General features: G+C 45.9%; 1 protein-coding gene across 6 annotated transcripts in view; it reads left to right on the plus strand.

Annotated features, from left to right (window-relative positions):
• Positions 1–17,997, plus strand: part of LOC145531106 (uncharacterized) — a 72,036-nt gene that overhangs the window by 1,632 nt on the left and 52,407 nt on the right. For 4 of the 6 annotated variants that reach the window (XR_014072189.1, XR_014072190.1, XR_014072188.1 and 1 more), the window contains exon 2: positions 7,719–7,788. Coding sequence is in view for 2 of the 6 variants with exons in the window: in XM_081552709.1 (XP_081408835.1) it covers positions 7,719–7,788 (70 nt within the window). In the remaining 4 variants the exon portion in view is untranslated. Of the gene's footprint in view, positions 1–7,718; positions 8,078–15,447; positions 15,551–16,018; positions 16,741–17,997 lie in introns of those variants that run through there. The other 2 variants (XM_081552710.1, XR_014072187.1) reach the window with 2 other exon arrangements.

Here is a 17,997-nt window from a genome sequence, read left to right on the forward strand (position 1 = left end):
GTCTGCAAAATTGTGTCCATGCTTCTTTGCGCAGTGACTTCCAGGCTCTTCCCATCTACAGAAGAGTCCGTTGCCCCACCCCTGAATCCTCGGGACTTGCCTTGGCCAGTAGAATTTGTCAGAAGTAAAAGGTGCGAATTCTAAATGTGGGCCCCTTGACGTTTTGCGTGCTCTCCTCTCTCTCAACCCCACAGCGTCATGTGAACAGTCCAGGGCTATCACCCGCTGGATAATGAAGACATCACTTCCTGTATCTGTTAGCACTCACTGCATAACAAATCGTGCTCAGTCATGTCCGCCTCTTTGCGACCCCATGGACTGTAGCCCACAAGGCTCCTCTGTCCTTGGGATTTCCCAGGCAAGAATACCTGAATGGGTTGCCATTTCCATCTTCAGAGAATTCTCCAGAGAATCTTCCCGATTCAGGGATTGAACCCAGCTCTCCTGCATTGCAAGCAGATTTTTAACCATCTGAGCCACCAGGGAAGCCCTCAGTGCTAACCCTGGGCCAAACTTTTGCATGTTGTTGTTTAGTTGCTCAGTTGTGCCCAACTCTTTTGTGACCCCATGGACCGTAGCCCACCAGGCTCCTCTGTCCACAGGATTCCCCAGGCAAGAATACTGGAATGGGTTGCCATTCCCTCCTCCAGGGGAATATTCCTCCCCCAGGGATCGAACCTGTGTCTCCTGCATTGGCGATCACTTGGGAAATGTAACAAATCACCCCCAAACTAAGCAGCACAAAAACACACGCATGTGTGAACTCATAGTTTCTGTGGATCAGGAGTCAAGGCTTGTCTTAGCTGGGTCCTCTGGCTTGCAGTCTCTTGTGCGGCTGCACACAGGGGTCAGGTGGGACCAGAGTCCTAGCGGGATTGACCAGGGGCAGAATCTGCTGCCAGGCTCAGTCCCCTGTTACGGTAGAATTCAGTTCCTTTCGCGCTGTTGGCCGGAGACTGGCCCCAGACTCTTGTTGCATAATTCCACCATGGCGCAGTTTCATAGCATGGCAGCTGGCTTTGTTAGAGAGAGAATGTTATCGGGATGGCAGTCAGACTTCTGTATCCTCATCTCAGAAATGACATCCATCACGTTTGCTGTCATCTTGTCTCTAGAAGTGAGTTGGGGTCAGGCCCACACTCAACACTTGTTCAGTCCCGCCTCCTCTGTGACGCTTCCTCTTACCCTCCTGCCCTGCGGACCTCCCCTTGTCTGACTCCATTGCCTTTGGTGGCTGGGCCACCACTGGGCATTTCTCACTTCCCTCCAGGAACATCTGATCATGTGTTTGGCACGGCCCAGTCTCGGTGGCTCCCTCCGTTGCCTGCAAGATCTTCCTTACCCACCAATCCAGTTCCTCCTTCCCGTGAAAGATGCTGGAGCACGAGTTCTGGGCTTTGCTTCCAGCTCTGTGTCCCCCTGGCTCACCCAGAATCATGTCTTCCATTTCGCATGCACATCAGGAATGACAAATGACATAGCTTTGAGTCCCCTCTGTGCATTACACAGGTGTGACCTTCTATAAAACCTTTATTTTGAGATCATAGTAAATATGCACATAGTGTAAGAAACAAGCAGAATACTGTTCTACCCTTCAGTTACTTTCCCCCAATGAGACCAACCTATGTGACTCCGTTACAACATCCCAACAGGAGATGCTTGTTGGTATGAGTTTTGCCAGTTTCACGTGTGTGTGTGTGTGTGTGTGTGTGTGTATTTGGTTCCATGCAGTTTTATAATTGTGTGTATTGTGTGACCACTGTCAACCACAGTCTACACAGTTCCATCAAAAGGACCTCTCATGGGAATTCCCTGGTGATCCAGTGGTTAGAACCCCACAATCTCACTTGAGAGGGCCCGGGTTCAATCCCTGGTCAGGGAACTAAGATCCCACAAGCCAAACATCGCAGTGGTCAAAAAAAAAAAAAAAAAATCCCTAGTGCTGTTTTTTTATAGCCAGAGCCTCCTCTCCTCCCTGCTTCCCCTGGAAGCCCCTGGCAACCACTAATCTGTTCTCACCTCTAATTTTATCATTTCACGAGAGTTATAAAAATGGAATCATAGGCTATGTAATCTCTTGAGGTTTCGCTTTTAGCACTTAGCACAATTCCCTTGAGATCTGTCCAAGTTATCATATGTATCAATAGTTTGTTCTTTTTTTTCTTTTATTACGGAGTCATACTCCATGGTATAGACACATTGCCATTTGTTTAATCGCCCACCCTTTGAAGGGCATTTGGGTTGTCTCCAATTTGGGGCTGTTATGAATAAGCCGCTGTGACCATTCCTGTATAGATTTTAGTGTGAACATAAGTTTTAATTTCCCTGGGATAAGTGCCCAGGAGGACAATAGCTGGGTCGGATGATAAGCACGTGTTTAGTTCTATAAGAGTCTGCTGCACTCCTTTCCAGAGTGGTTGTACTGTTTTGCGTCCCGCCTGCTGTGTGATTCATTTTCTCCACCTCCTCACTGGCACTTGATCTTATCACGGGTTTTCATTTGAGCCGTTGGATAGGCATGTAGTGACAGGTCATTGTGACTTTAATTATGCTTCCTTATTGGCTGAGGATAGTGAGCCTCTTTCCCCATTTCTTATTTGCCTTCTGGGTGTCCTCTGTGGTGAAATGTGTGTTCATGCTTTTTGCCAATTTTCTAATTAGAGTGTTTATTTACTGTGAATTTTGTCAGATCTTTTTTATATTCTAGACGTAAGTCCTTTGTCAGATATGTGGTTTGTAAATATTTTCTCCTTGTCCGTAGCTTGTCTTTCCATCCTCTTAACAGGGTCTTTCATGGAGCAAAGTTTTTAATTTTGATGAGATCCAATTAACCAAATGTTCCTTCTATTAAATGTGCTTTCAAGAAACTCTTCGTCTAGCCCTATATTGTCAAGGCTTTCTCCTATTTTAATTCTAAAAATTAATTTAATTCTTAGAATTTAATTCTAAGCTCACCTTGGATAGCACAGGTTTGAACTGCATGGGTCCACTTACAAGCAGATTTTTTTCAATAGTAAAGACTACAGGATTACACATCCTCAGTTGGTTCAGTCCCTAGATGACAAAACCATGGATATGGAGATAACTCCTGGATGAAGGGCTGTCTATAAGTAAATTATCATGGATTTTCAAGTGGGTGGAGGGCTGGTGCCCTAGCCCTACCTTGTTGAATGTGTTTGCTAAGTCACTTCAGTCATGTCCAATTCTTTCCGACCCCACGGACTGTAGCCCACCAGGCTCTTCTGGTCCGTGGGATTTCCCAGGCAACAATACTGAAGTGGATTGCTATTACCTTCTCTAGGGAATCTTCGCAATCTGGGGATAGAACCCATGTCTCCTGCATTAGCAGGAGATTTCTTTACCACTGAGCCACCAGGGAAGCCCCTGCACTGTTTAATCATTAACTGTAATTGTATTTTAAGTGCATGGCCCATTTTGAGTTAATTTTGTATAAAGTGTGAGGCTTAGATAGAGGTTCATTTGGTGGTTGTTGTTATTTACAGGCTTCTAGTTGCTCTTGGAGACAGAAATGGCAACCCACCCCAGTATTCTTGCCTGGAGAATCCCATGGACAGAGGAGCCTGGCGGGCTACAGCCCATGGGGTCACAAAAGAGTCATACACAACTTAGCAACTGAGCAAGAGCAAAGTTGCTCCAGTACTATTCGTTGAATGGACTGTCCTTCTTCCATTGAATTGCTTTTCCTCTTTTTTCTAAAATCATTTGAGTATTTGTATCTGTTTCTAGTTCTCTATTTGATTTCTCTTACCTATGTGTCTAATCCCTCTGGCAAAAGTACACTGTTTTGATCACTGTAACTATATATGTCCAACTCTTCGTGACCCCATGGACTGTAGCCCGCCAGGCTCCTCTGTCTGTGGGGTTTCCCAGGCAAGAGTACCGCAGCGGGTTGCCGTTTCCTATTCCAGGGGTAACTATATAGTAAGCCTCAATATTAGAAAAATTTCTCCCAGTTTAATCTTTTTCAAGAATGCTTTTGCTGTTTGAAGTCCTGTGCTTTGCTCCAGAAACTTTAGAATAATCTTATCTGTAAAAAAAAATCTTGCTTGGATTTTGATGGTGCTTGTATTAAACTTATAGATCAATTTGGGAAGAATTGACATCTTCACTATATTGAATTTTCCAACTATGAATGTGGTATATTTCTCCATTTATTTAGGTCTTTTTCTACTTATTTTGTTAGTATTTTGTAACATTCAAGATACAGATGCTGTACATGTTTTGTTAGATTTATACCTAAGTATTTATTTTCTATGAAGCAATTGTCAATGTTTTCAGTTTCACTTTTCACAGTTCATTGTTACTACGTTGAAACGTGATCAATTTTTGGAAGTTGTTCTTTCATCCTGCAACATTGCTGACCTCTTTATTATTAGTTCTACAGGTGTTTTGGTAGGCGCCTTAGAATTTCCTGTGTAGGCGATCAGGCCCTTTGTAAATGGTGACAGTTTCATTTCTTCTCATCCAAGCTATATAACTTTTATTTCCTTTTCTTGCCTTATTGTACTGGCTAGAACTTCTAGTACTATGTTGAATAAAGTGGCGAGAGACAATATCCTTTTGTTTCCAATCTTAGGGGGAAAACATTTAGTATTTTACCATTAAATACAATGTTAGCTGAAAATTTTTGGTATATGCTTTTTATCAAGTTGAGGAAGTTCCTCTAGTCCTAGTTTCCAGAGAGCTTTTGTAATGAATGCATGTTGGATTTTGCCAAATGTAGTGGGGTTTTTTTGCATAAATTGTTAAGATCATACGATTTTTCTTCCTTAGCTTGTCAGTATGGGATATTGGGAGAAGGAAATGGCAACCCACTCCAGCATTCTTGCCCAGAGAATCCCAGGGACAGAGGAGCCTGGTGAGCTGCCGTCTGTGGGGTCACAGAGTTGGACACGACTGAAGTGACTTAGCAGCAGCAGCAGCATGGGAGATTACATTCTTTCGAATATTGAACCAGACTTGCATCCTAGAATAAAATTCCATTTTGTTATAGTATAAAATTGTTTTTTACATATTATTGAAATCAATTTGCTAAAATTTTTGTTGATAATTTTTTAATCTAAATACATGAGGGATACTGGCTTGTATTTTTCTTTCTTTTACCTATCTTTATCTAGTTTTGGTGTCAGGGTAATATTAGCCTCATAAAATAAGCTTAAAGGGTTACTTTCTCTTCTATTTTCTGGGAGAGATTGTGTAGAATTATTGATTTTTGTAGGGATTCCACTATATAAACACAACTTTTTGCAGTCTACTAGTATTGTTGCTTTACCACTTGGGTAAAATGTAAGCTTTCTTTCGCTTAGGTCTCTATTACTGCCTCATTTAAGAAAAAAAAATACATGTATACACGCACATATTACATATGTGCGTGTATACATGTACGATTATATATACAATTGTCTTAAGTATTTCTTATATACATGAAAGTCACATCAGATGCTATAATTTTGCTTCAGTTATTAAATACAATTTAAGATACTCATGAGAAGTAATAGTCTGTTATATTTATCCCTATTTCTACTCATTCCAAACTTCTTTTTTTTTTCCTTTCTGAAGTAGCAAGCTTTCTTGAAACAAATGAAAAAATAGAAAATCTCAGTAAAGAAACAGAAGTTCTATTTCAAAAAGCTTCTGTTTATATCACTTCTTTTACCTAATCTTTAAGGATATGTTTGCCAACAGTAAATTCTCTTGGTTTGCTTTCATCTGAGAATCTCTCTCTTTTCCTTGGTTTCTGAAGGATATTTTTACCAAATATAGATCTCACAGTTGACCGCTCTTTCTATAGCACTTGAAAAATGTTGAAAAACTTTCTGCTTCCATAGTTTGAGATGAGAAATCTACTATCATTCAAATTGACGTCCCATGTAAGTAATGTGTTGTTTCTCAATGTTTTTAGTATTTTTTCTTTGTCTTAATTTGCAGATGTGTAACTTTTGTGTGTATTTCTTTACACTTATCCTATTTGAGATTAGTCAGCCCTTTGAATCTATAGTTTATTGTCTTTCTCCAAATTTGGGTTGGGGAGTTTTCAGCCATTATTTCTTTGGATACTTTTTCAGTCCCACTTTTTCTTCTTTTGGGACTCGGAAGCTATGAATATTTATCCTTTTTCACTGTCTCAAAGTCCCTGAGAATGTTTTCTTTTTCAACTTATTTTATGTCTGTATTATGACTAGGAAATTTTATTGCTCTGACCTCAAGTTTGCTGATTCTATCCTTTGTCATTTCCACTCATCTATTGAGCCCATTCTATGAGGTTTTTTCCTGGTTATTGTATTTTTCAGTTTTTAAATTTCCATTTGGCTTAAAGAAAAATAGCTCCTGTTTCTTTACTGAGAGTTTCTATTTTATTTGTTTCAAAAGAATTTGTAATTGCTTGTTGTGCATCTTTACGATGGCTGCTCTTAGATTCTCGACTATTCCAACCTCCCATTCATTTCTGTATGATCCCTGTCGACTGTCTTTTTTTTCACCCAAGTTGTGATTTTCCTGGTTCTTGGTAAGAAGGGCGACTTTTCCGTTCCGTCTTGGTCGTTGGGAGTATTATATTATGAGGCCCTGGATCCTATTCCATTTTTCTCTTGAGCCCGCAGTCTCCTCTTTGAGAGGAAGCATGATGGTGGACGACAGGCTGTGTCCAGTTCCCAGCTGAGCCCCCCACACCATCCTGGCTGAAGTGACGGCCGACGCTCGCCGCCTCACTGCGGCTGGGTCAGCAGCAGTTGGCTTTCCCCTTGGCTCTGCAGACACCTTTGCAGTGAAAGCGGAGAACAGCTGGTGCCGTCTTCCTGTCTCTAAGCCCCGCTGCTAGGCTCCCCTGACACAGGGATGGGAGGAGTGGGGATGTGAATCCCACCGCTGTGTTGTTGCAGGTGGGACACAGACGGAGACGCTCCTTATGCTTCTTTGCTCCGTCACGTCCAGGGGTCTTCAGTTGTGAGGAGGAGAACCTGGGAGGCGTGGGCCACTCAACTTCATCCTGAGCTGGAAGTTCAGGTGTGAGGTGACCTTTCTATTCTTTCTTTGCAAAATGGCTATTAACATAATAATACTCTGCCTGCCATCCGGAACTGTTCTGAGAGTTAACTAAGATGTACGTGTATATGAAAGTACACTGGAGACTCTGATGCTAGTAGAGAATTTTATTATAACGATTTGTTATTTCTGAAACTAGGGTCTGGTAAGATGAAGCTTGAGAAGAGACAGGGAAAATAGTGGAGGCCCTCCATCTATCAGTTTAATGTTGGTGAAAGCAAGCTTGACAGCCAGAAAGCAGCCTTCTCTTGCCTAGTTCCCTGTTTCTTTCGAGTCTGTGGCAACCTTCTCTTGACGATCAATAACCCAGGAGAAAGCGAGAGGAAAAATGAAGATTAGGGTCATGGCAAGGAGAGAGCAGTAAAGTAGCTTTAAAAAGCCTAATAAACCAGGATAATTGAATGTAGTAAGGTTCGTGGCTGGGACAAGGGTGGTGTCTGCAAGAACCGTTTCCAGGAAAACGATCACAAAAGGGAAAAAAGTGCCGAAACCGGGAGGGAAGGAACGAGTCCCAAAGGGGACCCTGAGCGGGTAGGGGTGAGCGTTCAGGACGGTCCCCCTTACTTAGGGGCGTGGGACAGGACCACCCCTGGAGTGGCCCCGGTGTTATCAACCAGGATGATCTGGGTCTCACGGGTTCTTTGTCCCTGTTCCAGGTAGACAAAGGGTTGCAGACTTCCAGTGTTTGAATCTCAGCTCAGCCACCTTGTGTCTGTGTGATTTGGGGTAAGTTCCTTAATCCCTCTGAGCCTCAGTTTCTCCTTCTGTCAGTTGAAGTTGGCAAAGGTGCCAGCCCCAGCAGGTTGTTTGAGGGTCAAAGGTGAGGGTGAGCATGAGTCATTGAGCTTGCCCGTAGTAGAGAACCATTGTGTAAGGTAGTCCTTTTCCTGGCTCTGGGCCCAGGAATTGTGACCTCGGTCTAGGCTAATAGTGGAGAAGGAAATGGCAAGCCACTCCAGTATTCTTGCCCGGGACAGAGGAGCCTGGCAGGGTACAGTCCATGGGGTCACAAAGAGTCAGACACGACTTAGCACCTGAGCACTCAAGCTAGGCTAAAAGACAGGAGACCCTCTATTCAGTCATTTTGGTTCCTCCATAGTCATGACCCACTGCCAAGAGTAATGCCCCACCCCCAACAGTTGTCCCCACTCCCTTCCTTCTTGGGACCGGCCTTCCTGGTGTGTGGGCATGAAGGTATAAGGGATCCACCTGAGACTCTGAGTAAGGCTGGCAGGATGCCCGCTTGCTTATTGGTTTCTCTAGAGTTTTGCACGAACATGGGACATGGAACTACAGACATGTAGCCCCTGGAGGCATGTTCTGGCCAGCCTGGTACCGCCAGCGTGTTTCTTGATTACATTTCTCTCTGGAACTAAGTTGTGCTGTAGATGGTGTTGCCCTCCACCGCTGACTCAGCCAAGAGGTGCCTGAAGCCCTTTGGTTTCGGGGGGAACATGAAGTCTCTGGAGTGTCCTGAAATTCCCACGTCACTTCTCTCAACATTAAATAAACACATGGAGTAACTTTTGTTATTTTTATCCTTTGAGAACCAGTGTTTTGACTAGTAACAGTTCAGTTCAGTCGCTCAGTCATGTCCGACTCTTTGCGACTCCATGAACTGCAGCACGCCAGGACTCTCTGTCCATCACCAACTCCCGGAGTCTACCCAAACCCATGTTCATCGAGTCGGTGATGCCATCCAACCATCTCATCTTCTGTCGTCCCCTTCTCCTCCCGCCCCCAATCCTACCCAGCATTAGGGTCTTTTCCAATGAGTCAACCCTTCGCATGAGGTGGCCAAAGTATTGGAGTTTCAGCTTCAACATCAGACCTTCCAATGAACACCCAGGATTGATCTCCTTTAGGATGGATTGATTGGATCTCCTTGCAGTCCAAGGGACTCTCAAGAGTCTTCTCCAACACCACAGTTCAAAAGCATCAATTCTGTGGCGCTCAGCTTTCTTCACCGTCCAACTCTCACATCCATACATGACCACTGGAAAAACCATAGCCTTGACTAGACGGACTTTTGTTGGCAAAGTAATGTCTCTGCTTTTAAATATGCTATCTAGGTTGGCCATAACCTTCCTTCCAAGGAGTAAGCGTCTTTTAATTTCATGGCTGCAGTCACCATCAGCAGTGATTCTGGAGCCCAAAAAAACAAAGTCTGACACTGTTTCCACTGTTTCCCCATCTATTTCCCATGGAGTGATGGGACCAGATGCCATGATCTTAGTTTTCTGAACGTTGAGCTTTAAGCCAACTTTTTCACTCTCCTCCTTCACCTTTATCAAGAGGCTCTTTAGTTCTTCTTCACTCTCTGCCATAAGGGTGGTGTCATCCGCATATCTGAGATTATTGATATTTCTTCTGGCAATCTTGATTCCAGCTTGTGTTTCTTCCAGCCCAGCGTTTCTCATGATGTACACTGCATATAAGTTAAATAAGCAGGGTGACAATATACAGCCTTGACGGACTCCTTTTCCTATTTGGAACCAGTCTGTTTTCCATGTTCAGTTCTAACTGTTGCTTTCTGACCTGCATACAGGTTTCTCAAGAGGCAGGTCAGATGGTCTGGTATTCCCATCTCTTTCAGAATTTTCCAGTTTATTGTGATCCACAGAGTCAAAGGCTTTGGCATAGTCAATAAAGCAGAAATAGATGTTTTTCTGGAACTCTCTTGCTTTTTCGATGATCCAGCAGATATTGGCAATTTGATCTCTGGTTCCTCTGCCTTTTCTAAAACCAGCTTGAACATCTGGAAGTTCACGGTTCACGTATTGCTGAAGCCTGGCTTGGAGAATTTTGAGCATTACTTTGCTAGCATGTGAGATGAGGGCAATTGTGCAGTAGTTTGAGCATTCTTTGGCATTGCCTTTCTTTGGGATTGGAACGAAAACTGACCTTTTCCAGTCCTGTGGCCACTGCTGAATTTTCCAAATTTGCTGGCATATCGAGTGTAGCACTTTCACAGCATCACCTTTGAGGATTTGAAATAGCTCAACTGGAATTCCATCACCTCCACTAGCTTTGTTTGTAGTGATGCTTTCTAAGGCCCACTTGACTTCACATTCCAGGATGTCTGGCTCTAGGAGAGTGATCACACCATCGTGATTATCTGGGTCATGAAGATCTTTTTTGTACAGTTCTTCTGTGTATTCTTGCCACCTCTTCTTAATATCTTCTGCTTCTGTTAGGTCCATACCATTTCTGTCCTTTATCGAGCCCATCTTTGCATGAAATGTTCCTTTGGTATCTCTAATTTTCTTGAAGAGATCTCTTGTCTTTCCCAATCTGTTGTTTTCCTCTATTTGTTTGCACTGATCGCTGAGGAAGGCTTTCTTATCTCTCCTTGCTATTCTTTGGAACTCTGCATTCAGATGGGAATATCTTTCCTTTTCTCCTTTGCTTGTCGCTTCTCTTCTCTTCCCAGCTATCTGTAAGGCCTCCTCAGACAGCCATTTTGCTTTTTTGCATTTCTTTTCCATGGGGATTTTCTTGATCCCTGTCTCTTGTACAATGTCACGAACCTCTGTCCATAGTTCATCAGGCACTCTGTGTATCAGGTCTAGTCCCTTAAATCTATTTCTCACTTCCACTGTATACTCATAAGGGATTTGATCTAGGTCATACCTGAATGGTCTAGTGGTTTTCCCTACTTTCTTCAATTTAAGTCTGAATTTGGCAATAAGCAGTTCGTGATCTGAACCACAGTCTGCTTCTGGTCTTGTTTTTGCTAACTGTATAGAGCTTCTCCATCTTTGGCTGCAAAGAATATAATCAATCTGATTTCGGTGTTGACCATCTGGTGATGTCCACGTGTAGAGTCTTCTCTTGTGTTGTTGGAATAGGGTGTTTGCTATTACCAGTGCGTTCTCTTGGCAAAGCTCTATTAGCCTTTGCCCTGCTTCATTCTGTACTCCAAGGCCAAACTTGCCTGTTACGCCAGGTGTTTCTTGACTTCCTACTTTTGCATTCCAGTCCCCTATAGTGAAAAGGACATCTTTTTTGGGTGTTAGTTCTAGAAGGTCTTGTAGGTCTTCATAGAACCGTTCAACTTCAGCTTCTTCGGCGTTACTGGTCGGGGCATAGACTTGGATTACCGTGATATTGAATGGTTTGCCTTGGAAATGAACAGAGATCATTCTGTCGTTTTTGAGATTGCATCCAAGCACTGCATTTTGGACTCTTTTGTTGACCATGATGGCTACTCCATTTCTTCTAAGGGATTCTTGCCCACAGTAGTAGATATAATGGTCATCTGAGTTAAATTCACCCATTCCAGTCCATCTTAGTTCGCTGATTCCTAGAATGTCGACGTTCACTCTTGCCATCTCCTGTTTGACCACTTCCAGTTTGCCTTGATTCATGGACCTAACATTCCAGGTTCCTATGCAATATTGCTCTTTACAGCATCGGACTTTGCGTCTATCACCAGTCATATCCACAGTTGGGTATCGTTTTTGCTTTGGCTCCATCCCATCATTCTTTCTGGAGTTATTTCTCCACTGATCTGCATTAGCATATTGGGCACCTATTGACCTGGGGAGTTCATCTTTCAGTGTCCTATCCTTTTGTCTTTTCATACTGTTCATGGGGTTCTCAAGGCAAGAATACTGAAGTGGTTTGCCATGCCCTTCTCCAGTGGACCACAATCTGTCAAACCTCTCCACCATGACCCATCCATCTTGGGTGGCCCCACACGGCATGGCTTAGTAACAGTAGATAACATATGTTGAATAGCCTGCCTGCCCTGTGTGCCAGGCATATTTCATCTCATTTAATCCCCCAACCATCCTATGGAACAGAATCTCATACTGTTCCATTTTAGAGATGGGGCACTTGAAGCTCAGAATTTAAGTCGTCTGCCCAAGGTTAAACAGCCAGCTGGGTGAGTCGCTTCCCCAAGGGCCAGAAGCTCAAGTGCCAAGAGCAGAGGCAGCAGGCTTCGTCTGCTGAGGTCAAATTGTAGGTGTTCTGGGCTCTGTGGGCCAGACAGGCCCCGCGCAGCTGCTTGTGTGCTGCTGAAACAGGAGCGCCATCACGGGCAGTCTGCAAACGATTGAGCGTTCTAATGAGTCTTTATGTAGGGAAACAAGCGTTGGGCCACATGTCACTGTGCGCTCACCCCTCACCTGAAAAGACCAGTGGGTCAAGTCAGTGCGTAAAACAGGAGCAGAACAAACAAAAAAGCAACCCACCCTGATACGCACCCTAATATGTTCCAGCTCCTCTTCTCCCCAGATGAGAGGGAGACAGAGGACATAGCACAAGTACCTGCTTTGTGGTCGCCAGCGTACGGAGGGGGTGGTGCCCACAAGCCCCATCGGTGAGCAGTGGCCGGTACTTAGCCTGAGCCATTTGCTGACCCCCTCCTGGACACATGGCCAGTTTCCAAGCAAAGGCGCAGGTCTGAATTGGAGGGGACCGTGTGTGTGTGTGTGTGTGTGTGTGTGTGTGAGAGAGAGAGAGAGAGAGAGAGAGACGTCTGTTTTCTAATATTGTAAATGAGTAAAACAAATCCCCAAATCCTGCACAGACCCAAGTAGAAGATGCCCAACCACTGGCTGTGACCCACTGTCTGCCAGCAGGACCTGTGCACTCTGAAAGCTTCCCCAACAATACTGCATTTATTAAGTAATAATTCATCTGTTTTCCTATATATTTTATTTATCAAAGACCTCAGTAACTGTCAGGCAGAGTTTCTTATCAGCAGGAACTGACCAACGGACAAGTGTTGCCTCCCAGGCTGGATGATCAATCCGGAGGAACCAGGGAGCCCTGACATCTTAATTATCTGGAACATCCTTATCAGTGGTCAGTCCTGGACGGGGCGCTTCCCATTGTTCGCCAGCCCCTAATTGGGACTCTCTGATCTGGTCCCTCCAGGGCCACTCCTCCACGTGGCTCATCCTTGTTGCTTCACTCTGGCGGCTGCCTTTATATTATTCAACAGACCGCGCCGCCAGCACCCTTGGAGTGAGCCGCTCTCCTCCATATCCATGCACTGTGTAGCATTCTGAGCCGTTGAAACTAAAAAGAGAAAAAAGGGTTTCTGTTTGCTGCAGCACCAGCAAAAATATAGAGAATTTTTTTTTTTTTTTTTTTTACATAGAACAAAGAATTACTCCAGACCGAGCAAGGCGGTGGACAGATTTCCTCTTACTGGGGCTGGTGGTCAAACTTCAGATTTTTGTAGGGGAGTCAGTGCTGTGCAAAGTCACTTTAAGTTACTCTCCATGCATCATGTAAAATAGAAAAAAAAAATTAAACAGTGATGTCCTGGGAAAGTGGAGAAATGAACAAATAAAGCAGCTGAGGTTAGGTTCACACTTGCATTTAAAGAAGAGTTCATTTTAGTTGCTAAGAGGCCTGTTGGCTTTCTCGAAGCCTCCTTGAGGGGCAGGAGTGGAAACACCCGTCACCTCTGGCCGCACCCGCGCCCCCTCTGAAGAGGACGCCTCGTGCTGCCCTGCTCACGTGACCTCATCTGGCTGCGCAGGTGGAGCCAGATGTGGGGACTTGACCACGGGCAGCCAACAAAGAGGGTGACAGAAGTTGATGAAAGACCTGATGGGATTCCCTGTAGCAGGAAACGCTGAGGGAAGCTGGCGGCTGCCTTGGACTCCAGGCTGCAAGGCCGTGGGGTATGTGGGTGGCCCGCTCACCAAGTTCTGGCTGACGTCCTGGGGTGGCTGAGACAGGAGGAGTCAGAGAGAGGGCGGAGGAGCCACGTGGAAAAGGAGGGGGTGCTCCAGGAGAGGAGAGACGAAAGGTGCCCACCTCCCAGAGGTACCATGCAAACACAGGTCCTCCGTGGAGACGGGGCCGCGGGCGGGGTCCTCTGCGTCTTAAAGATGGAGAAAGCCGCCAGGAGCAGAGAAAGGCCTCAGCCGTCTAGAAAACCATAACTCTTCGGAGATCCCACGCCGAGGTTTCCGTCTCTGTCCAATAAAAAACAAGCCTAGATTTCTTACGGCAAGACTTCATCTGGTGGGATCATTGTGAGCAGGGAGGTGGGGCGCTGGGATCCTTGCAGTTTGGGGAACACTGACCACAGATCTGTCAGCATCGCAAGGTTTTCTCTTACGGAGAAGAGTAGGTGGGATTTCCCTGGTTGTCCAGTGGCTGAGATTCTGTGCTCCCGATGATCCCTGGTCAGGGAACTAGATCCCACATGCTGCAACTAAGACCCGGCACAGCCAAGTAAATAAATATTTTAAAAGAGCAAGGCTAGAAAGAAGCCTTGTGTGGGAAGTCATTCTAACGGGAGTGAGAGGAAGAGGGTGGCAGCAGATCAGAGAACATCTTCCCCTGAGGCCAGCCTGTTCTCAGGAGGGGAGGTGCCCATCTGCAGGTCCTGCCTCACCTACCTAAGGGTGGCCAGAATTCAGGGACGGGCACGAAGGAGAGAAAGTGAATGCAAGTTCTGTTAACAGAGGTTTGTTCCGTGTGATCAGCTGGACAAGCAATCCAACGAATCATCTATGAAGCAAAAGATTGGAATTTGTGGGGAGAGGGTCTGAGTCTGGCCTCATGGTTGCATCTGCACCCTAGAGTCTTATCCAGGTCATACTGGGGGAGGGTGTTTCTTTTCAGTGAGCTGTTTCCAGAACGCGAGGGGGTGGGGGATTTCTTAACCCTGCTGTTTTCGCAGAGCCCAGGACTCAGGTAAAATTCAGCTTTGCCACCTCTGGGGGGGGTCCCCTAAAACTCTTTCGCGATGTATGAGTAGGATACTGTTGCCTTTGCCCAAAACTGTCTGATGGTCCTCTGGGCCTACCCCTTCTAGAACCTTCCCTTCTACTCTGTCCCCCCCAATTGAGGTGGTCCCTCAAATTCTGGAAGAGTTTGCAGTAGGAAGCAAGGGCTGAGCAGAGAGGCTGCCCTGGCATTTGAGGAAGTCTCCTCCTGAAGTCTGCATCCTTGACCCCATCTCAGGCCCCGTTGTCAGGAGGGGACCCTCGGCCTCTGCCCCTCTCCTAACCTCTTTCACCTTAATCCCCCACCAGCTCTGTCCTCAACAGTAGACGCTGACCCTCCCCCCAACCCCGTCCCCCACCAGGTTTTGTTGCAAAACCCCAAAACAGACTTGTAAATCTCAAGTCTGTTGACTTAAGTCTTCTTGACTGTGCAAATCTGCCTGTAAAAATATTTTTAGGAGCTGGGTTGCCACAGGATGTGGAGAGTTGAAACCTATTTCCATATGACAATAAAACCAATATTCATTGTGATCATTATTATGATAAATAGTATAACTATTGAAAGTCCCATGGGTGTGACTATGTGCCAGGTGCTGCTGGAAACACATTACACATGTCGACTTAAAAAAGTATTCACAACCTAGAAGTTGAGGGTTATGTTTCATCTGCTGTGAATTTTTAGGACTCCATGCCTGGGAGACAGCATCTCAAGTGACCCTGAGAGAACTGTTCCAAGGAGGTGGGGCGAGGAGCCAGCTTATACGGAAGTTTGCAGCAAGAGGCAGGTAGTCTGAGCATCAGAAGGTTATTGTTTGTTAAAGAAAACCAGGTATCCCAAGTTAAAGAATTTAGCACTTCTCTGTGTACGGGAAGATGCGAGGGTCTGGGCTCACTGAAACCATTCCCTTCATATGCCTCTGAGCTGTCTGGGGCCAGCATCCTGCGATTTGACTTTTCACATCCTGAGCTCCCCAGTCCTGGTCATAGGGGGTGGCAGCCATCTGATAGCCGCCACGTCACAGGTGTTTTTGTCTTTTTGTTTCTTTCTGGTGACTCAGATAGTAAAGAATCCACCTGCAATGTGGGAGACTTGGGTTCGATCCCTGGGTTGGGAAGATGCCCTAGAGAAGGAATTGGCATCCCACTCCAGTATTCTTGCCTGGAGAATTCACGGACCTGGCGGGCTACAGTCTATAGGATTGTAAAGAGCCAGACACAGCTGAGCCACTGACACTTTCACTTTCTGGATTCAGAAACTCACCTTTGGAGGGCCGGAATAGCTGATGACTGTGACACCCTTGTTTATTGACATGGCAGGACTGATTTCGTCAGATCCAAGCATCAACCCTACAGGGGCAGGTATCTTATTTTTCCCATTTTACAGAGCAGGAAACTGAGGCCCAGGAGCGTTGTTACCCAGCTGGGGTTTCAACCCAGGCAGCCGGAAGCCACAGCAGGCCTTTCACCACAACCCTCCACCATGCTCAGTGCTCCAAGGCAGCACTGTCTTGTTTCCGCGTTCCTGGCAGCTGGAGCGGAAGGGTTGCCTGCTGTGAAGTCGGCCAGGTTTTGCTGAGACACGTGGGCTGGTCACCCAGCACACTCTTTCTGGACCGGGGCTGGGAACCTGGATTTTCCTTTCAACAGGCTCTCAGATGGAGTTAAATGAACTCGAGATTTCATTAAGATAGCTATCGTGAAAGGAAACCGGGCAGTCTGGCGGAACAGGTTTTGGCTTTGTTTTGCTGTAAAATAGGTACCTGTTTTAAAATCAGATGAGTATCAGTTTTGGTGACCCTTTGTCTGCAGGCGATGCACCTCTCTCCTGAACCTGCCTAGGAGGGGGCCGCCTGCGGAGCCTGTGATCGGGGTTCACCCTGGAGACTGTAACGGTGGTGTCTGCGTGTTGATGGCCGTGTCCTACTATGTTCCGAGCACTGGGTTCATACACATCAAATCTAGCTCTTGGAAAAACCCTGGAGGTGTGTGATGACTAAAAGCTTGGGCCTTGGAGTCACCCCGAAGTTAATTTAAATCCCTACTCGATCATTTAATAAGCTGTGGCCTTTGTAGGTTACAGTCCCCTCTGTAAGCTTCTGTTTCTTCATCTAAGGGTGGACATCCTGAGAGTGCCTAACAGGGCTCTTGTGAGAATGAATGAAACCAGGCATATAAATACATCATGCATATAAAGTCACAACCAAACGAATATTCACTTTTAAATGGGCATCGCTAGCCGCATTGTACCCAAGACAAAATGAAGTTCAGAGAAGGGACATGACTTGTTCCCAAATCGCAGAGCTAGTTAGTGGTGAAGGTGAAGTCGGGGTAAATGATGAACAAGTGGAGAGTGTTGATGGTAATGGTGATATTATGACAAGCTGGTGGCTTGGGCTCCTGGGAGCCTGAGCTGATGCCCCACTGTGACCGACGCCCCGGGAGAGTGAAGTCTGTGGCTGATGGTGCCAGTGAAGCAGAGGGTCTGCTAAAGCTCCCCTGACCCCCCAGAGGTGATGATGCTGTCCATGCCTAAATTTAAATACCCAGCACACGTATTCAGAAATACACACCAGCAATCCACAAGATCTTCCAGAGATGTTTTGCGACCACTTGTCTTGATGGTAATAACAATGATGACAGAGAGGCAGTGTGTGCGCTGGTGACAAGTATAGATTGGGAGAGTCACTCCAGTCCTCGGTTCAAAACCTGGCTCCATGACTGGCTAGCTGTGCAACTTTGAGCAAGTTCCTTAACCTCTCTGAGCCTCAGTTTCCCCATCCATAAATGGTGACAGTAAAAGTACCCACCGCTCGGAGCTGGGGTGAGGATGGAATGAGATAATGCTTGTAAAGTGACTAGCACGTAAGAAAACCCACAACAAAGTTTAGCCATCGTTTGGAAAGATAGGTCTGTCCCGGCTCCCAGGGAGGCTGGGGTCACGTGGGCGGGGGGAGGTGAGCTGATCTGAGGCACTGAGTTCATACTGTTTTCTTCGAGCGCAACATGGTGGCAACTTTGGCCTCTGGCCCGACCTCTCAGGAGAAAGTAAACACACAGAGACCTGGCAGGTCCCACAGACGACCAGCCAAGTCCACCACCCCTGCCCGTACCCTCCCCTGCTCACCTGTCCCCAACACACATTTGACTCCCTCTTTAGAGGTGTCCAAGTTCTACTGCATCCTGGAAAGAAAGCCAAGTTCTTAGTTGTGACACTGGCCTATTTCCCCTTTTG

Source organism: Giraffa tippelskirchi, chromosome 13 (assembly GCF_054371585.1).
Source record: "Giraffa tippelskirchi isolate mGirTip1 chromosome 13, T2T-mGirTip1v1.2.pri, whole genome shotgun sequence".
Classification (NCBI taxonomy): Eukaryota; Metazoa; Chordata; class Mammalia; order Artiodactyla; family Giraffidae; genus Giraffa; species Giraffa tippelskirchi.